A 22,284-nucleotide genomic window follows, 5' to 3' on the forward strand; every position below is an offset into this window, starting at 1 on the left:
TTAGTGTCATCGTAAAGTTCTACAACTCAACTTTTAACTTTCAACATAGCTATTCATTAATTCCATTCATTGCCATGCTAAACATACTTATATTTAAAATTTGCAAACAACAAACATATAAAAGAATTTAATTTCCAATTACTTTTAACCCTTAGTTTACCATGCCAAGAGTACATTTTGATGAACCAAGGAGCCTCCAACAAGCTCAAGCATATTAATTGCCTTTAGGGACTAATTATGACTAATCACAATTAATTTCCTTAATCAAAGTCTAAAACCCAAAACCTATATTAGGATAATATTCATTGTCTATTCCATTACTTAAGCTCCAATAACTTAATTAGACTCCCAATAACCAACAATGGGTATTAACACTTGCAAATAACCATTTATTAGCTAATCCATATTAGGGTTTGTCATAAATCTCGCCAAACCAACTCAACACCTTTGTTAGTGGTTTAACCAAAACTTAAGATACCCAAGTAAGCTTCCATTAATCATAAGCATGATAGAAACTTTAGCACAGCCCCTAACCATTTTCATATCTAAGCCAACACCACCCAAAGACAAGAAAAAGAACATGAAGAGAATAGAAAAGCAAGTGTAGGAGCTTATCCAAGAGTTGTATATCTCCTAAGGACATCAAAAAGGCCGAAACTCACCAACCCTAGCAAAAGAAAGCTTCCACCCTCAAGTATTATTAAATGGAAATGAGTCATCACACTTCCACTACTTGATGTTGTTGTTTCTCCTATATGTAGGGTGCATTATTACAAGATCGTAATTGCTTTGCTCTCAAGTCACAGGTTTTCAATGCCAAAGAAATTTCAAATTTTTTGGTCGGATTATAGGTTTTTAAATCGCTTTGCTTGACCTATTCTGAGGGAAATCTGCGAACGTGTCTTTCCGAATTGAATATTGATTAATTTTATTGATTAAATGGAAAAAAGATTAATTGTTAGTCGCATATCTTTTTATATTTTTATTTAAATTTTCGTGGAAAAAGGAGAATATGCATAAAATGAAATGTTTCCATATAATATTTATTGGATTGCGCGATTATTACCTGATATTTTAATTTTTGATTTAATCGAGGGATGCAGAATTTATTTTTAGCAAAAATAAAAATTATAACTAATTAATACCATTTGAATTTTTGTAAAATCAAAATGTTATGGATTACTCACCAAACCCACTAACGGGGCTGCCCAAAAAAGCCCATTAGAAGGTGAGCTTCATACACGGGCCAACAGAGTGGGCCCATTAACGAGCAAAGTATCTCACGCGCGGCTGTCACTTGTCAAGCGTCACGCCTTCGGATCGGTTCACGATAGGCTCTCTGTTTGAATTCTGACTTTTGATAAAGGCAATCCCGTTTTACGAACGCGACCTTTTCTTTGCAACTCTCTGGATCAGTTTGTTGAGGAGGGTGCTCTATTCTACTACTCCCAGGTGGTGAATCGGCAAGTCCCCATTCGGTTCTCTAGGGTTTACTCTGCTCAGCTCACCAATGGTGCGTTAAATAATGGAATTCTTCCCTTCATTTTCCGCTTTATTTCCCTTGGAAACAAAAGAACGCTGCATCGGGGTGTTGAGGATTTGACATGTTTCCGGATTTTGAATGTTTTATGATCTAAACATATCGTGTTGACATAAGCAGACTTCGTCGGGGAGGGACTAGCACTGATCTCTTTTATGCTTGATATCATCTTTGGTAATTTGGCGGCGGAGATTATGTTGCTTGAAATGGGTGCTAGCTAGTTTTTGTGAGTTTTTGAGTTTGAATAAGAGCTATCAACCTTACCAACTTTGAACTTTGAATTCTTTAATTGACATGATCCCCATGTGGATTTGTAAATTTGGGCTGTTATGGTGCTCTATATTTTGTTAATTGGACTTCTCTTAGTTAGTATTATTGTCGTTCTCCAGTCTACCTACTTTTAACTGTAATTACTCGTGAGGCAGCCCTGAAAAATTAGTTAGACCTTGTTTTTCTGTCAATGTGCACCCCTCAACTGACTTGTGCAGTTGGGCTTTAATATTTTTGGTTCCTAGTTTCCCGCTGTCTGTGAACTCACTGCGATACATCTGTTGGTAGGAACCAGCACGTTGCTTCATTGCTTGTCTTTGTTGTAGGATGTTTTTTGTTTCTTGTTGGCACGTTTGTCATGCTGAAACGTTTAATACATGTACTTGGGCAGTGAGCATTTTAAGCATTGGGTTAATGTAGGCATGCTGTTTAACTTTCAACTTTTCATCATTATAATTATAAGTTGTACATAAAATGTGGTATTCCATGGTATTCTTATATATTAGTTAGGCACTGCTTTAGATTTATAAGGCTACGTACTCTTTTCAGGCTGATCCTGAGTTGGAAGCGATCAGAAAGAGAAGGATGCAGGAACTTATGGCTCAGCAAGGCGTGGTTAGCAGTCACTGATTGAGCTTTAAATTTATTCATTCCTTTGAAAGAGAGAGAGAGAGAGTATGTTGATGTTGATGTTGCTGATTATGTTATTCTTGTTATCAGGGAAGTCAACAAAACTCTGAACAGCAGAAGGCTCAGGAAGATGCTAAGAGGTCCGTCACTTAATATTAAACTCTTGTACAATTGCACTAGTTTTTCTTTTTCGTTCTATAAAATATAAATTATATTTCAAAGTCCCCCTTTCTGCATTTAATGTACGCCTTAATATTTTCTTGGAGTGAAAAATTATTCACCAGAATGAGAAAACAATTTATTTAGGGAGGCCGAGGAGCGAAGACAAATGATGCTCAGTCAGATATTGTCTGCTGAAGCCCGGGAAAGACGTAAGTTTATACCTGAATTTTTGGGTTCTTGGTTGGCTACTCATTTTTTATCTATTAGACCTCTTAATTTTTTTTCGGGTTTTGGTGTGATCATTTAATTGATAATTTTTATAGGAGCAACTTTATTTGATGTTTTATTCAATGCTATTCTACAGATGGTCTGGCCAGAAGATTAAAAGTACTACTTTTACTTGGTTGCCATTGGCAGTTCTATAATTTTGTTATTCCTATGTTGAGACAATTTGGGGGACATGCACTGAGAAACTGTAGCATACAGGGGTGAGAAAATAAGAAGACATCTTTATATATATATATATATATATATTTATATAATTATATATGAGAAGGCATCTAAAATGGGTTATATTCACAAATGAGCTTGCCTTCAAAATTTGTAGTTGGAAAGATGTCACGAAACTGGCTCATTAAACATGCAAATTGCTAGATTTGGTATAAGTTTGAACTTTAGCTTGTATGACCGATATGCCCCTATAAAATATGAAAATCTACAATAGACTGTTAATTTGTCACAAGTTTAACTATTCATGAATAGGTCCATGTATTTAAATGTCTGATAGGAAAATGAACTCTACAAGTATATTGATTTATAAAGCTTATGAACTCTATTTTCCTGCATTTTGTGATTTGTTGTTAAAAAGGTCAGATAAGGATTTGCGCAATGAATAGAATTATCTGGTTAGATTATGATTAAAAGCACAAGAATAACCTGTAGCATTACATTTTCTATTAGGCGTTGGGAGACAGGAATAACTATAATATGTGTGTTTAATCCACATCCTCCTTGACCTTAAAAAAAGGATCCCATTATGGATATTTTGGAGTTTTACAATCATTTGTTGTGGAGCTTTTATTACTTAACCACAAGTGTCAATTAATGAATAGATGCTAATGCCATATAGTAAGCTTATACTTTTTATTATTTTCTGAAATAGGGACTGCCAATTGATGGCAAGACTAATTCAACATAAAAGCTCTTGTATTTTGAAAGTTCAATTTTTTCGTTAAGGCTGAAGAGTCAACAACAATGCTAAAAGTAGGTGAAATGAAATATGCTCTTTGTTCACCAAGTTCTATAATAATAATATTAATAATAATTTTGCTTATTAATGAATCTTGTACGCTGTGAGTGTTGGAAGTAAATAATCGAATATCAACTGACAATAGCCGTTCTTTGTTTCAAGACGAGGTGTTTCTCTCTTTTTCTTATTCTCTGCTCTCATCCTCCTCTCTCCCTCAAATTCTGACTGTTCTCTCTCTCTGTTTTTTTTTTTTTTTTTGGGGGGGAGGGGGCTCTTGATGGGTATGATCTAAGAATGTGGTTGGATTTCTATATTGTTAGTTGATATTTGATTATTAACTTCCAAGGGCCAAAAGTTATAGTTTTAATATATTGAAAATTGAAGTTGAGGCAAATTCAGTATTGTGGATGAAAATGATGGGAATGCAGGACTTTATGCTCTAGTGCTGTTCAGTGAAGTTAGGGATCTTGGGGCTGGTATAATTTCTAACGTTCAAACAATCCTACATGTATGTTTCTCTTTTAACTGCCACAAGCAAATATCTAAGATGTTTTGGAGGTTGAGTTTTGGATGTAGTAAGGCTAAAAATTAGATGCAATTATTTCACCTGAAAGGTGATCAACAAGAGACGCAGACATATTTAGTAGAAAAGGAAGATTAGGACTTTTCATCAGTCAGCTGTATAGGCATTCCAAACCAATGGGGAGGACAAAACACTTCACGATGGACACGTATGGTAATATACCAAATATGTATCCTATAGAGAGTTGGATGCTGTATCTCTCTTCTTTCTTTCTTATTTTTTTAAATGATACTTTTTCCATCAGAATTTTGGAATGATGTATTATCGTATTGTTCATTTGCATGTTCCGCTGATTGATGATGGCATGCTAATTTTCTATTTACGTTTTGATCTTTCCCTTCATTTTCTGTATGTAACTAACACTTTTATATCCATTTTGTTTGTTGCTATTTTTATATGTAGTTGCTCGAATTGCTTTGGTGAAACCTGAGAAAGCAAGAGGTGTTGAAGATGTCATATTGAGAGCTGCTCAAATGGGTCAGATAACAGAAAAGGTACATTGGATCTTATCATTTGCTGCAACTTCTCTATTCTAATTCTAATTATGGTTTTATTTCTATATTTTCTATCCTTTTGAACTCCGCTGTAGCTCTGGCACAACCAATTATTCTACAATCTTTGATGCTGAAAAATGTTAATCAATCTATAGTGTCATGCTATGTCTTGTTGACACTAATTGAAACTCACAAAAGATAGTAAACTGTCAATAGCATTCTAAACTATTGGTTTGTGTTATTGAGAATGTATAGTATTTTGTGACAAGTAATTTTATTTCATTTATTTTTTAAACTATCTATTGTCTTTGATGGTTGTGAAGGTTGAAGACTACTGGCGCACTTCAATCTTAGGTGAAAAGGAATAATTTTTTGAGCATAGGAAATTGTAGGAAAGTAATTTAGGTCGTTTGCTTACTAGTTTCAGGGTTAAAGGAATTGCGGTTTTGTATCTTCTGTTGTTTGGTTCTTGAAATGCCTGATATTTCATTCCATTGAAAAGCCTCATTCTACCATTTAAGGTATTACTAAGTCCATCTAAAAATTGGAGGAATAAAAACCTCTTTGTGGGAATCAAAATGTAAGGACAAAAATGCCTTGATTAGCAGGGGCATTGAGCAGTAGGTCATCATCTTCAACTCCTCGAGCTCTAGAGAGGCATTGCCATTGGATAGGAGATGAAGTTTGGCTGTCGCAATAGTTCAAGAAGCTGCCTCAGCATTGATAAGGTTTTCAGATTTCTGATTGTATGGAAAGCCTGAAATTATCTGGGTTAAACATCCCTTGTGTTGGCAGCATTATTCAGGGCCATTACATACTCGGGTGTCCACTTCAGGTGTCCAATTCAACCCCCGCTCCTGCCTAGTGTTGTTTCAAGCCACGAGAACTGACCTATTCCCACAGTCGTGTTCACCACACTGTTCTGTTGGCTGACGACATCTCCCGCTCATGTCATCTTCTCCCCTCAATTGCTGATCCCTACCATTTTGAATCACTGTTCACAAAGAAATCTCTTTGTGAAGCTATTTTTTTATTTCATTCACCTAGGGATATTGTGGTTATTTTTCTATCATGCTTTTCCTTTCCTTCGTTAGTTTTAGTTAACTAAATATAAAAGATAATATCATTCTTATTCTTTTCTATAACTAACGTTGTTATGGCCTGCATTATTCATTTGTATTCCTTTCTTTGAAGGCTCATTTTTAGCAATCAATTGAGCCCTTGCATATGTTCATAATTTAGAAGGAAAAGAGAAGAGAAGAAATAAGATAAGATCCATTTAACAATTGAAGGACATATTCCATATGAGGAATTAGAGAAGGGCACTCTATTATCTATTTAATGGCATGTGCAGGTTTCTGAAGAAAGACTCATATCATTGCTGGAGCAGATAAACAACCAAACAACCAAGCAGACGAAAGTTACAGTAAGTTGTAGACTACTGGTTATCCTGTTCTTTTTCAAGTTATGTATAGTTACCACCGTGTCATACATCGTGTTACTTTTTCAGATACAAAGGCGTCACAATGTTCTTGATGATGATTAACTGTTGCTATGATATCCGTTACCAATGTGTCATACATCCTGTTACTTTTTCAGATACAAAGGCGTCACAGTGTTCTTGATGATGATTAGCTGTTGCTATGATATCCCTTTGAAAGGTGTGCTGGGTATTAATATGATGCTTTATTGTGCATTTAACTAGACAGTATAGTGTTAATGGGCTGCAAGACATATCTGTTCCATTTTATGGTTTTGATTTTTCTCCCTAGCCAGTTTGAATTACTCTGGAAGAATTTTCATTCGTACCCAGTCTTAACCATATGTATGACAATTTCAATCTTGTGGGTGGCATTTCCGAGATCTATAGTTTGCGTAAACATGCCCTGAGATACACAGTTTACTTTGACATTCCCGTCCACAGAACCTTTTAAATGTAATAATCACAAATGAGTACAGGCTGTTCAGGCTTGGTGAGGCTTGTTGGTGCCTGTTTGGGCGATGCACATTGAGGACTCAGCAAATGAACCAACAAGTTGAGTCTAAGCAGAGAGCTTATGAACTGATTGGATTCATGGAAGACATGGAGATTTCTCCTTCTTAGGTTGTGGTCTGACATGACAAGCGCAAATCTGGTTTAATATGTCTATGACCAATTGGTGCTCATAACTTATTTATTTATCTGAGGTCAAGCTCCGGATTAATTTACCGGTATCAATATTTTACGTTTATGCATATCTGAACTCAAATCTCCATTTGAATCAAGAGAGACACATATTGTGGTGTTGATGTCATGCGATGGCTATGATTCATCTATCATGCGGAATGGAATGAAATAAGGTGAGAAATTAAATAAAAAATAATTTTATAAATGAGAAATATCTCGAGTTCTTAACAAAAATAAAAATTATGGTTTATTAAGGATGTATGGTAAGTTTTACATAAATGCCTATTGCATATGGATTTTACATCTTCCATCCAAACTGGCCTTAGTTTCATGAACCCAGGTATGAGGATGCCGTTCGTTTTTTTTTTTTTTTTTGAACCATGCGTTATGATGTTTTAAGCTTGGGCCATATGTAGGGTGGGGAACATGTCATGTCCATAATGGGTGGCTATGCTCTGGCACAGTCTGTTTAGTGAAAGTTAAAACAGCCGAATGTTTAAAAGCCTAGTTGGCTAAACAAGCTGGGCTTCTTTTTCATTTTTTTTTAAAAAGCTTGGACTGTTTAATAATAACATAAAATCTGCCTGTGGTGGGCTCATCTAGATGACAAAAGGAATTGGATTACATGCTTTTCGAAATACTTTGTATATCATTTTAGCACAGTTGTTGAGTTTATGGATATGCTTAAAGGTCTTATCATCTGTTAGAATAAAGTTTAACAAGGTTAATATTTACTCTAACTCTATCTTTGCTTACTAAAACTATCAACAAAATTAGAAAATATGCTATGAAAAATTGGATGGTTACATTTGAATAGGTGTGTTAATTGAGGGGCTCACCAAGCTTGTAGCGATAATGTGGAAGTTCACATTTTTTATATTCCATTAATTGTTTGTACCGACCTTTTGTATGTCGATGTGACCTAAGAGGTTTTTCTGCATGGTTTTTAACCACTGCCTTGTATTGAAAATAAATAAAATTATATTTTTTTTTATTTAAAGAGTTGGAGTCTTGATCTATGAGGTGGAATTTGTCTACCTCTAATCGTAATATCTATGACAATCTGTAAAATATGATTGGTCTTGCCTTATTTATATAGCTTAATGTATCTTGAGTTGTGTTTAACTTTGTCTTCTCTTACATAATTGCAATTAATATTTTAATGTAGGGGTAAAATTTAGTTTCTCAATTTAAATGATTTAACTTGTTGCTTTGACTTTGGTTTAACAAGTTGTAGTGGGCTAGTAATTCAGGTTTAGTTTGAATAAATTTAAAAAATTTTTAGAGGTATTGAGTAAGTAGTTTTAGAAAATCTTTATATTTTGAGTTTATTTGGACAATTTGAATGAGCCTAACAAAATTTAGGTCAAGTTTGAATTGGGTATATTTGTTTCATTTATTATTTTGTTATTTCAAAGATTGCGAATCTCCAACATTGTACCTCTGTTCTCAGTCTTTCTCACATCTTTGATCTCACCATCTCTCTCTTTCCCATCCATTTATGAAGCCAGGAAAAAGCCCTTCTCCAATCTCCAATTTAGCTTCTCCCTTCTTAGATCACTCAGCTTCTCGATCTCTCACACTATCTTCTCTGTTCAGACAAAAACACAGTTCAAGTACGGGAAGTCCACCCGTAGGTTCCCGATGAAAAGGCAAGTGTACAAATGGAAATATAGGGAGAGAATGGGACGAAGAAAATGTGTGCCTTGTCGGCGTTCTGGGTGATGAAGTGCAAGCGTGACGTAGAAGATGGATTGAGTTAGGGTCGTGCGTAGTGTAGATGAAGGCTTTGGTTGGTTTGTAGATGAAAACTACATTTTTGAACCATTTTTGATAGTTGAGGTTGAGGATCGGGGTGGGTGATAAGTAAGGTGAAGTATTGACACAAAGGGTCAATGGTTTGGATTGTGCAATGAATAAGAGAACTAGGGGAGTACTTAAAATTGGCTCAAAAAAGACAAGAAAAAATAATTTAAAAAAATTACAGGTATTCAAGGAAGTGGGAAAAAAATAATAAAAGACCTTGTTGATGGATATACTTTCTAAATTTTATTTTTAATATTGATGTAATTTTTATGACTTATCTCATATGGTCAAGGGTTAAGGGTTATTTTTTCTCCTTAAATTTACCCAATAAAGTTATTGGGATTTTAAACTCAATTATAGATCAATTTTTTTTTTTCAACTTTAAAGATTTTCTCCTCCATCACCTTGTTATTTTCTGATGTTTGTTAAACATTAGTGAGTCTCATATTACATATTGTTAATGTTTTTGTTATGAAATATTTTAGTTGAGGGTGTCTACTAACCTTTCAAATAAAAGTTGAGGGATTAAAATGACCTTTAATTCAATAAAATATTAAAAAATAGTGAGATCCATTGATAATAAATGAATGTTAAGCGTTTTTAACATGATAAGGAAGTAGGAAATTTTTATGTTGATGGACAAAATTAACTCATAGTTAAGTTTAGAATTCCTAATAACCTTTTGGGTAAAATTGAAGGTAAAAATGACCCTCAATCTTACATTTTATAGTGTGTAATTTAGTTTATACTGTTTGAATATTTTTAATTTTTAAGTTAAAAAATAAAATTGGTTAAAAAAGAGGAAAATAATTTTAAAAATTTCATTTATTAAGGCCACTTTGAATAAACTCGAAGCTTGAGGATGTTACGGTTAGGTTTGATTATACATGCTTTTTTTTATAAATGCGAGTATTTTTAATTAGATCTAAATAAGTTCAAGCCACTCGAATTATTAGCTTCCTTAATTTATGTTTAGTTATATTGCCCAACTTGAATTAAATTACATAATCCACGTTTATTTAAAGTCAATTATAATGTTATTGCTGCTTGGAAGTAGAACCCACTAACATCTTCCAGTTGTAGCTTTGGAGTCAACTTTCAAGAAGAGCAAACATTCCAAGGCTGAAATTGGCACGTTAAGTAAAAAAAAAAAAAAGAAATAAATTTGGTATGTGATCAACTTGGTTTGTAAAATATTACTATTAAACTAATTAATCATTGACCTGTTCATGATTCAATGATTTAGGAATTTTGCCACCTAGAAATGGACATCATGATCAAGCATCGAGATCATGAAGTATATGGGAATGTCTGAGTAGTAAAAGCCAAGCAAGAGAGCTGTCTGCCAACCATAACCAGCTATATATATATATATATATATATATATATATATATATATATTTTAAAAAAGAATGTTTTGATTCTTTGGAACTGGCATTGAGGTGGCCAATGAATAAATAAGCGTTGACATTTCATTTCGGTTTAATTGAAATCAGTGCATAAAACGATTGACGCACATCACGCTAAGAGAGGCCAAACGGTGGAGAAAGCGCATTAGAGGCTCCGACTTGGTCAATACTCAATTCCCCACTGCAAAGTATCATGAATATCATGTATTTTTTGATATAATTGAATATTTTTTTAAAAAAATTATGTATAATTTTGTGGAGTAAATTTATTTATAAATAAATTTTATAAAATTTAAAAATTATAGCTAAAATTTAAGTATAATTTAAAATTAGACTGTAAAGATAATAAGACTCTTATAAAACATATATTACATCAATCAAATAATTAATTTATAATTACTTCATCAGTAATTTATAATTATAATTATAATTTTTACAACTGTAATTTTACATGTCTAATAATTAATCAATCATGTGTTACTAATAAATATTTCATCAATAATTTATAGCTGTAAAATGTTGAAATTATAATTATAAATCGTTAGTGAAATAGTTATAAATTATTTAAGTAATATAATGTATGTATGTATGTATGTATATATTTAATGGAGGTATTTTGTCTTTTTATCTCAATTTTAAATTACACTTAGGTCCCAAAGAATCTAATCGTTCTATCTTATAAAGCATTTCAAGCATTTCTAATCAATTTATGTCTTCAATAAATTAGTTAGTGTTATTTAGAATTATACATTTCTTTCATCTTTATTTTTATTTAATAGGTTTTAAAGTATATAAATCTAATTAATTATATCTTGAAAGACTTGCAATGTTTTATATTTTTGAAAAAAATTAATCATTTAGTCATTGTAATTTTAACTTAGTTGTAATTTAATCTTTAAATTTTAACTCGTTATAATTCAATCCTTAAAGTTTTGATCATATTGTAATTCATTCTTTAAACTTTAATTCCTGCAACTAAATACTTGTATTTTTATTCATTTAAATATTAATCTCTCTATTTTAAAAAATGAAATTATGAATATTAAAATTATGTTAACATTTATTACTAATATTATAAATTGCTAAACCCTTTTAAATATTAAAATTTTAAAATATTTTTAATCTGTATGATTTTTTCTTTTAAAATATAAGGATAAATATTTAAATAGTTGAAATTATAAGGACTAAATGGCAAGAGATAAAGTTTAAAAACTAAATTAAAATCTAGTTAAAATTATAAGGATTGAGTTATAATAAGTTAAAATTTAAAAACTGAGTTACAATTAGGTTAAAACTATAAAGACTGAATGATTAATTTTTTTATATTTTTTAACATGATGCTAATTAATGATACTAAACTGATGAAGTAATTATTAGAGTAATTTAATATAAAGGACTAAGCGCGGGTCACTTTTACCCTGCACTTGACACTGGGTCATTTTTGTCCTTGAACAACATTATGTGGGTCATTTTTGTCCTTGATGTTAGTATGCTTAATAGTCATTATGTGAGTCTCATCATTTGCATTTTTTAATATTTTTATAAGAATTAATTGTCATTTTTCTCTTGAACTTTTTCTTTAAAATCTGCAATTAAAGTTTAAAAGCAAGAGTAACCCTAATATGAATTTAGTTCTTTAATAGAATAGCAGGTTCTTTTCTTCCCGTTTTTATGCAGGACATTTGTTGTGAATATAAAGAAGTTCTTCCCGCTAAGTGAGTATAGAAAATGTTGAAATAGTTCTTCGTAGAAAAAAAATATAACCCAGGACTAAAAAGAAATATTAATTATTATGAAGGATCATGAAAGTTAAAATTATATTACTGATGTTGGCTTAAAAAATAATAATTATATTACTGATGAATCAAGAAAATGAAGATTACGCATGAAAAACCATTGAATCCTCATACTAAAACAAAATGGGGTATGGTTTATATACTTATCTTTATATATATTTAATGTGTTGAGAAATATTTAGGTGGATCAGGTATATCAGGTCATTTATAGTTTATTTAATAAAAACATGATATTTGAATGGCATTAAATATAAACTGATTCTAATATTAATGATAGTAGAGAGAAAAAAGACAAAAAAAAATTAAATATGTATTCTGCTATAAAAATAAAATTAATTTTAAAAAGTGACACAACATTTTATTTAAATTACTTAAAATATTTTAATTGAACAGATTATAAATGATGTCATACGTTTGGCCTATTAAGTATTTCTCATAATGTGCTTTTATCCAATTAAACCAAAACAAGTGAATTTAATGTGTTAATAATATTAATAATAAGCATGTATTATAAAATAAATCTATAAATGACTTGACTTAAACGAAAACAAGCACTTTAGGTGTATATAAAGTTAAATATATAAATTTTTTCCAACAAAATAACCCTTCTTCGTTAACGTTTAGTGTGGAAGTGATTTTAAGATAAAATTAAATGCGATATCAATCAATACGTGTATAAAACTAAAAATTATTTGGAAGATGTAAGAATTTAATGTAAATTATAAAGATAAATGAATATATAAACAGATACATGAATGGCTATAAACACAATTAATAACAGTAATAATGTAAAATATAAAATTTACAATAAACGGAACAAGCTGGCTAATGCGCTGCGTCACTACCTAATCAAACCCATACAGTGTATTATTCATTAAGGATTTAACAGATTAATCAAAATAAACGTGTGAGAGAAAAGGCGAAATAAGAAAATAGGCGATGGAATTTTTAAATGAAACACAAAAATGCGCAAGTGAATACAAATACAATTAAAAATAGTAATCTAAGATGTTAAACTTACAGTTCTACTTAATCAAACCCCATAGTGTATGTTATTATTATTATTATTTTTTGCCAACCATACAGTGCATTATTTATTAAGGATTTAACTGATCAATCAAAATAAAATAAATGTGAGTGAAAAAGGCAAAAATAAGATCCAACAGGAATAATAGGATTCGACAGGGTCTACTCCTCATGTTATAAAAAAAAAAAGTAAAAATAAGATAACGATAATAAGCTAATGAAATTTTTTAATAATCCGTTTTGCAAAATTTTCTTATTTTCTTAATGAAATAAAAAATAAATTTCTATTCCAAATCATATTTCACTTATTTACAATTTTCTCACTTTTTAAATTTTTTTAAAATTTTCATTTTTATAGAAACTATTGATAATGGGCTGTTAAGTTCTTTTTTATTGGTGATTATTACAGATGGAGTTGAAAATATGTCTAATTTATTATTTTTCTCACCAATAATCCGACTAAAAATATTTCAGGAAAAAAAAAAAAAAGAAAGAACAATGAAAAAGTCAAAGGCAGTCCCTCTCCCCCTGTCAGAACATGCCGGATGAATGACCTCAAACTTAAAGAGAAACCTCACGCGCCAATAGGGAGCGCGTGGTTGTGACACGTAGTAATGAATCGAACTAGCAGGATTCAATCTAAATCCGGATCTTAAATTCATAATCTTTTTACTCAGCAACAGGACGCAAGCACCGTACCTACATTTCATGCTTGTTTTGTCACACTCTAAATTTGTCTCTCAATTAATCATTGACGTTTTCCGTTTTCCGTATCGACCACCGTCTTAATCGAAGACTAATTGTGACGAAAGGCCAAATTTCCTTTTTTCTTGGACCCACTTAATGCTGTGTTTTCTTCTTATTTCATTTGATTTACCACCACCAGTTTCTGCTATGTTCTGTAATTGAATCACTTCTTGAAACCCATTCCAGGATCTTAAACCCGCCTCAGTTCACAGTCTTCTCGCAGTTCTCTGTAGTCTTGTGAACGGAAGAGCAGTTTTTGAAGCCGACCAATATGGAGAAGGAGCCTCTGCTCCCATATGCCAGCCCCCGAAAGAAGCCACCGCCGCCGCTATGCCCTTTGCCGGAGCACGATGAGGTCGTTCTTCCTCTTACCCCTTCGGCGATTAAGGACCGCCTTATCTTTGGCTCTTCTTCCCCAGCAGGTTCTTCCCCCTTGCTTGAGGCCTTAACACTTACCCTTAATTCCCCAAGACCCTCCTCTTCTTCACAGGACCCTCAAGATACACAGCCCCAACAGTCTTGGCTTATTGACCCCAATTTCCCAGTTCACAAGACTAATCTTCATCGCTCTAAAACCGCCCCGGCTATGGCGGTAATCAGCGATTTTAATCACCAGGGGCCTGTTGTTAGACCACAATTTAGTTCCCAGTCGATTGTTCGTCAAGCTGTTATTCTTCTTATAATGTATTTGTTGTTGGGGGTGGTTATTTATTGGTTCAATCGTCATAATTTTTCAGCAACTGAAACTCATCCTGTTGTGGACGCTTTATATTTTTGTATAGTGACAATGTGCACAATAGGCTATGGTGATATTACTCCAAATAGCACAGCAACAAAACTGTTTTCTATATTGTTTGTACTGGTGGGTTTTGGGTTTATTGACATACTGCTCAGCGGGATGGTCAGTTATGTTCTTGATCTGCAGGAGAATCACTTGCTTCAAGCTGTGAAGACAAAGGCTGGGATTGAGAAAGATGCGAGATCATATATAATTGATGTGAAGAAAGGGAGAATGAGGATTAGGTTGAAGGGTCTTTGGCATTGGGAGTTGTCGTCCTTTGTATTGGAATTGGGTTTGGGTTATGCATTTTGTGGAAGGGCTTGGGTTGTTGGATTCTTTTTATCTTTCAGTTATGTCAGTAACAACTGTAGGGTATGGTGACCATGCATTCAAGACACTGACTGGTCGCATCTTTGCTGCTATATGGTTGCTTGTATCAACACTTGCAGTGGCCCGGGCATTCTTGTATTTGGCTGAGGCAAGAGTGGCTAAGCGGCACAGGAGGATGTCAAAGTGGATTCTTGGTCAGGATATGACTATCTCTGAGTTTCTTGCTGCAGATATCGACAATAATGGCTTTGTGAGGTATGCTGTCTTACATGTTCGTTTTTCTGATGTTGAATCCTTATTAGATTTAATATAAGCATATAACTGCTATTAACAGTATAGTGCTCAGTTGTTTACAGTTTAGATGCTTGCCAATTTTAGCAGATCTTTTTCTTTCAAAAAAAGATCTTTCCATTACTTTTATCACCACGAGATCACATATACTTTAGATGCTCGCGGAACTTACTAGAATTTAAGAAGTTGGTTCAGTTATGTAATGTCTTGGAGTGTGGATCTTAAGTGCGTCTCTTTGTGTTCTATGTATTAAATCTGGATTTATATAATGTAAATGCTAACAGGGAAGTTTGTTTTTTATGCTTGGGGTAGTGATTCAAGTGGTTTAAATGCTTTATACTCTAATACAGTGGCTATCAAATCTTCTGATCAATTATGTTGTTGTGAGAGTTAGATTTTGTTTTAACTGTTAAGTCTTTTCATTATAGTCTTTTCATTCATGTCTTCTGATCAATTGGACTAGTTGTCTTGGATTGAGACCTTAGAACAGTAGTTTTATACATTAGAGGTTCTTGTACTCCTGTATCTCTGAAGGGAACGATTTGCTGTCCTGCATTCTGCTTTTCTGTCTTTGGTATTTATTGTTTAGCTGAAAAAGCCTGCTTGAGTAATGTATGGATTAAACTAGTCCAAATGAAACTATTATTATTTGCAGGGGAAGATAGATAAAATGCCAATCAAAACTTAATTTTAAGTAGTTTTACTGTTGTTGAGGTATTCCCCTTGTTGGGCACCTAATTGTCACCGTCATTGAGCCCATATTATTGTTAAGGTCTGAAAGATTTCACAATAGAGTGAGGGATTAACAAACATATATCATGTAGCATGAACTAATGAGCAAAGTGAGAAACATGAAAAGAAAATTTGTCCAGCATGGCTGAACCAGATAAATTAAGTCATTTTTAGGGATGTTATATTCATATTTTGCAATGAATAGTGTTTTAAATGGCAAGTTTTCAGAGTATTTTGGTGTACTTCGTTTATACCTGTTACACTGTGTGGGGAGCTAGGTTTACAGATCTTTAGTAACTCGCAAATACAACAATTGTCAGTCTTTATGGGAATTGACTTTGGAGAACTGCACTTGATAGCCAAGTTTACGGAAGAGAGTAGTGCACTTTCAGCTTTTCTTGAGAGGAAAATAGAGGGTGGACTACTTCATCTTTAGTTATACTTTTAATTTAGTGTTTGGTGGACTGCAGATTTAAATAAGTATTAATTCAAACTAGTTCTCAATTTTACGGTTCAGAATAGTCATTGTTTGCAGTTGCAGCTTTGGGAGGTTCATTTATTTTTGCTACTTCTCTGATCTTGGATGCTTGGTAGTTTCATAAGTTAAAATATCATAGATGTTCATGCAAATGTAGTTCCACCTGGATATATATGCATGCATGCATGTATTTTTTTTTTATTTTATTCAAACCATCTGGATAAATTTTTTACATGTGTCTCGTTCATAGACAATTAGAACATGCTCGAAGAATCCCATTTGGAACTAGTTATTAATTTATTAAACGTCATTCATCATTGTATTTAGAGGAATTACATGTAACCTCTTGAACTATAGTCTGATTACGAAGTTTGGCATCTTAATTTTAGTGCGGAAAATTTAATCTCCTTAGATTATCATAAAAAAGATTATCCTACTTGTGGGTTCATCATTCTCCATTGTGTTAACTAGCATCAACTCCTCATTACTTTCTGTATATTTTACTTCACATACCTTGTTTATATTGTTGAACAAAATATTCTCCATGTAGGCTAAGCTTATAAAAAAATATCTCAATCGTGTATGCAGCATACCGTCACCTCCCACACATACACTAACATGTGTACCATGGGAAAAGTTGTAAATATGAAATGTTTAGCAGTTAAATGTTATGATCTAGTTCAAGATGTGCATAATCCCTATGATATTTTTTAGCTATTGTTGTACGTTTTATGGAACTCATTCTCAGATTTGGTGGTCTTGCAGAAACGATTTGCTTAGGCAGACTTCAAATAGAAAGTTATTTCACCAGTATAATAGAGAGTAGCTAGCCTGCTTGTGGATCTCTAAAACATGGATTAAACGTGTTCCACATTAGAATTTTGGTATTTCATGTGCGCACACAGACACATCGAGAGATTAGTTTCACTTACATAAATTTCCCTTGGTGCTAGCTCCTACTTAGAGATACGGTGATTGATAAAAATGATTTTAAATTTAGGCTTATATATATATTTTTTAGAAAGTCCAAGTGTTCAGTGTTATTATTTAAGGCGTGCCATTTTTATTATAGAGGTGAAACATAATCAAACATGTATAGTTTTCTAAAACACTATAATCATCATTATTGATGGTGGTTGGTTATTATTTTAATGTGATCTATTTGGTAGATCTATTTCATGGTTGAATCATGATTATTGAGTTTGCTTTATTGCCTTAACAAAGTAATACAATTAGCTATTTTAATGGATGGTTGCTGGAATTATGATATCAAGTTTGATGAATTGTTTTTGACATAGCTGTTCTATTGCTCTCACATTCCTGGATGGTTGAAATCTATAATTTTCAAGAGACTCTTTGATTCTCTGTTTCAGATTGCAGAAAGAGGAAATTATCAAATAATTGTTTTGTATACACATTTTCTGATTGTTTTCTGGCAGATTCGGCTTTACCTCATTTCATAATCAGGGATTGTTGACAAGCATGTGCTGTTTTTCTCGCAGTAAATCAGAATATGTTATTTACAAGCTCAAGGAGATGGGGATGGTTTCAGACAAAGATATTTTGCAGATTTGTGAGAAATTTGAAAAGATAGATGCCGGCAACTGTGGAAAAATAACTCTAGCTGATCTTATGGAGGGTCAACGGCTGTAGTATTAGTAAACAGTCCCATTCTACTGTGATGCCCGTTGAAAAGAGGGATATTAGATTCTCAAGTTCCACGCGGGGATTTTCAGTTCAGGGATACATACATGCGTACATAGATATACATTATATATATATATGTATGTATAGATATATGTTATTCTCAAGCTGCTTGCTATTGAATTCTTTCTCGCCCTTTCATCATAATCATCTCAACTAGATGAAGCGTCTGCGGAAAAAGATTGCAAGAGCTGTGATTTCCTGAATGTTTACAGGAGGAAGTTTACCTTGCAAGTATTTTGCTTTTACTACTTGTAGAAATGCCTAATTTATCAGAGATAGCTTGTGAACCATGAAGCGGTACTCGGTAGTTTAAGCCAATTATTATTTTGTAAGAAATCTGTGAGTAACGAGTTGAGTTTATTCTTGTGCGTTATTGCTTCTGAGCTTCTCTGTCTTTTAGGATTTGTATACATTGATAAGTTGCTTAAAGTGATACTTCTTACACAGCTCTCGAATCATGTATTTCTGCTGACGTATGCACGCGTGCATTCGTTTTTTTTTTTTTTTTTTTGGGGGGGGGGTAAATTATTCCTGTGGTTGTTTAACACTAAATGCTAATAGAAATACAAAATAATTCCTATTCAATATTACTTTTCCTTCCTTCTTCATTGGTAAAGTTAAATTGATTTTGGCATGAATTGTTCTTTAATATTGGATAGACCGGCGACATTTTTCTAATTTTGGTTGAGGAAAAGAAAAGTGATTCATTCAAGAAAATAAAGTCATGACCGTATAATGTATGTGTCCGCGTCCCATTCCTGAAAAACAAAAACATAAACCATGCGGGCTTCATTCAACTCAATCTGTTTTGATAAGGATTGCTTGGCCATCCTTCATTGTCCCCTACAAATACCTCGCTGTACGCGGAATCTGTCCTATTTCTTTTCATTTGTCTCTGACAATAACGTCTGTATCTGCATGTGAGGCCTCCTGCATTCATTTTATTTTTCTTTGGCTTAGGAAGATGGAAACAAAGCAAAAGAAGAAAAAATTTCATTTGATTGAGATGGTGTCCAAGGTCCAAAGGTAATAATAGCAGGACGGTGGGACCACTAGTTAATCAATTGCGAGTTTGTTGAACATTGTCTCTGACGTTTTATAAGGTCTGAGAATTTATAAATCAAAGTGGGGGAAAACTTGCAGCATGGTTCAGGCCTGGTAAGCGCCTGAAGCTTTACTTGTATCGCCCAAATATCTTAGAGGAAACTGTGTTGTACTTGATAATTAATTTTTATTCCTCATTTGATTTCATGGCCCCTCTGTTTTGCACCAAAAGATACATTATTTGACTTGATATCTACTACAAAACTCAGAAACAGGGGAGCTTATGGCTATTTTATATTCATGACCAAGAAAAAATAACAACAGCATTTTAAATTATTTCCCTCGACTCTCAGAAAGGAAAGGAGGTGCTGTAGGAATTAATTTTTGCAGGCAGGCCCCTATGACAGTTATACTAACTGGGTTATGATGCATTTAAGAGGAGGGCCAACAAGTTTGCTAGAAAAGCTTGACATCTTTGACAAGTTTTGGAGTTTCCTAAAATTTTATCTGAACCTTTTGACTTCTTCAATCCTTCTCATCTGCTCAACTTGAGGGTTTTTCTCCCACTTCCACAAGTTGTTTCTATTTAGGAATGGTCTTTTGGGTGTTTGATGGAAGCAAGCCACCAAACATACAGAAATGACAAAAATAGCCGATGGTGTCTGTGAAAGGCACCCCATTATTGGATGCTTCTGCAATACTCTGACCAGTAGGAAATATATATATATATATATATATATATATGTATTACAGAAAAAGATACCAGCAAATAAATTTATAGTTAGATCGGCTTCTGAAAGATTAAGTGAATCAAATCAATTATAAGAAGACTTGTAAGTATGCAGGAATTGATTCTCAGTGAAAAGTCTTTTCCATGTTTGAATGCCTTTTTGTGACTAGGTTCATCTATGACTGGATATCCTTCCAAGAAACTTTCACGCTCACCATTAGAAACATTCTTGATCACCAAATTCTACGCGTAAACTGTTTGACATTAGTAGGAGATCTAGGAAGAGGCTGAGATGAAGAACTGATATTATTTTACCAAACTGACATATAAAAAAAATGGCATGAGATGTAACTGATTATAAATATTGGAAAGAGGTTGGAATTAGGTGTGTGTGATTGTGAGCCTCTTGGATTTTAGATTATGATATAATAAAGCTGACAAGCTTAACCTTTTGGATTATGCAGTATGAAAAGGGATTTATATGAACTGATAAAACAATGAATTAGGTGGATGGGTTTGGTTTTCGTTCTTCAAAGGCTGCTTCAAAATTGCATTTTCTTTTTCCCTTTTCACAATCATTATTCTGAGCCTTCATATTGGAAAATTCACTCAGATGCTAATTATAGCTTAAAATTTGGAGACAAAAACACGTTGTGGGAAGTTGTAGATTTGATATAGTCCAGTCTCCAGTGTGCTCTGTTTCTTTCAAGTAATCATGATAAGCCAACTCTCTTTGTAGCCTAGACTTTCGAAGACGAATTCCACAAATTTGATTGTTGAATGAAAAGTTCTCTATGATTGCGTTATAGATATATGTGATTCGGCAAAAGATTATAATTTTCCAAATATTGTTTAGTTTTTGAGGATTAAGAGTTATTTTTATCCCTCAATTTGATTAAAAAGTTATTAGAGACCTTAAATTTAATTATAAATAGTTCTTTCTTTCAATATTAAAAATTTCTTTCTTCATTATCTTAATGTTAAAAACACTTAATGTTTATTTATCAAAGGTGAGTTTTACTATTTTTTAATATTTTTTATTAGTTTAAAGATCATTTTTGCCCTTTAACTTTTATTAAAAGGGTTAATAGGTACTTTCAACTCAAATATTTTATAATAAAAAATATTAAAAAAAATGTAATGTAAAGTCTACTAGTGGTAAGAAAATGAAAAAGTAATATGTGAGAGAGTCTTTAAAATTAATGAATAGAATTGACCCATAATTAAATTTAAGATTCCTGATGACCTTTTATGTAAAATTTATGAGCCAAAATGACCTTTATTCATTCTTTTTATATAACCTTTGATATCCAGTATTATTGACAAATTCAAATATAAGCCCTATCTGATCTCAAATAGGAGGTAAACATCCTTCTATATTTATGACTTAAACTTAAAGTCCTTTCACTCCATTCAACTATTATCAATTAATTTTTAAATATTTTTATTTGCCATGATTCATTCTTCGGAACCGATTAACGAGGTAAATAATCCTTAACCAAAGATTAAAGAAAGGATAGAAAAAAATTGCTTCCTAGTCTCTCTTCAATTAACAATAATTCAAGGGCATGACTAAGTCAAACTACCCTAAATTATTGCAATTTGTGAAAGTCGATGACCCTATAAAGACAAAATACTAAATTATTAATGCGGTGAAAAAGGTAAAAGGTTTTTCCTTTCTCTATCTTCTTGGTTGCTATAGAGAATTGGTGGGTCAGTGTGTGATCAAATCAGATTTAAAAATCATTAACATAAAGTGAAAGGGATGAAAGAGTTAGTAATTAGAACCAGTCAAAATGATTGTTGACCTGATAAAGAATCAATCCGAGAGAGAACCTTTCACATTAAAAAGCCCAACATGACATATGGGTGTAGACACAACATTGGATTTTGTGCTGGGAGCAAACAATAAGGTTTTGTTTTTACAAACACTCTGAATTGAAAAGTATTCATTATGCACAATTGTATAAGAACAAATATATATATATATATATTCAAAATTTGACCAAGTTGGGGAACATTCCAAGTGGGAGTGGATGGTGAGTGTGATTGATGAATGTTGACTTTAACTTACAAGTCAATAAGAAATAATTAACTCATGAAGGAGAAAGGAAAAAAAAAAGGGTTTCATTGATGTGAGTTGGTATGCTAACTTAAATAGATTAAATAATTAATTAAACTTGTGCTTCAAGACAAGGCAACCCTTGCTAGATTTGTGTCTTTTTATGACACAAAGTGGAGCATAGGAAAAAAGAAAACTTGTTATTTAAGTTAAATTTATAAGAGCTGTGATCTTGTAAGAGAATCTTTTC

General features: G+C 32.7%; 2 protein-coding genes across 4 annotated transcripts; both read left to right on the forward strand.

The window, feature by feature from the left end:
* Nucleotides 1-1,337: 1,337 nt before the first annotated feature.
* On the forward strand, nucleotides 1,338-7,222 carry LOC129306146 (uncharacterized). 3 transcript variants are annotated; one of them, XM_054946532.1, is made up of 8 exons: nucleotides 1,338-1,513; nucleotides 2,360-2,425; nucleotides 2,531-2,580; nucleotides 2,747-2,811; nucleotides 4,837-4,928; nucleotides 6,283-6,354; nucleotides 6,528-6,589; nucleotides 6,888-7,222. In XM_054946532.1, exons 1-7 carry the CDS (start codon nucleotides 1,511-1,513, stop codon nucleotides 6,561-6,563), a joined length of 384 nt encoding a protein of 127 aa, XP_054802507.1. In that variant the 5' UTR covers nucleotides 1,338-1,510; the 3' UTR covers nucleotides 6,564-6,589; nucleotides 6,888-7,222. The 3 variants fall into 3 exon arrangements, with proteins under 3 accessions (XP_054802507.1, XP_054802506.1, XP_054802505.1); XM_054946531.1 differs by lacking the exon at nucleotides 6,888-7,222 and having other exon boundaries at nucleotides 1,339-1,513; nucleotides 6,439-6,579; XM_054946530.1 differs by having other exon boundaries at nucleotides 1,342-1,513; nucleotides 6,528-7,132.
* A 6,598-nt stretch (nucleotides 7,223-13,820) lies between these two features.
* On the forward strand, nucleotides 13,821-18,644 carry LOC129306612 (two-pore potassium channel 3-like). Its single transcript, XM_054947289.1, is given in 4 exon segments — nucleotides 13,821-14,907; nucleotides 14,910-14,957; nucleotides 14,960-15,245; nucleotides 17,994-18,644. Coding segments are annotated over 4 exon segments (1,242 nt in total). The 5' UTR covers nucleotides 13,821-14,150; the 3' UTR covers nucleotides 18,145-18,644.
* The last annotated feature ends 3,640 nt before the right edge of the window (nucleotides 18,645-22,284 follow it).

Source organism: Prosopis cineraria, unplaced genomic scaffold, assembly GCF_029017545.1.
Source record: "Prosopis cineraria cultivar Desert tree isolate PC_DT_omini unplaced genomic scaffold, ASM2901754v1 PC3, whole genome shotgun sequence".
Classification (NCBI taxonomy): Eukaryota; Viridiplantae; Streptophyta; class Magnoliopsida; order Fabales; family Fabaceae; genus Prosopis; species Prosopis cineraria.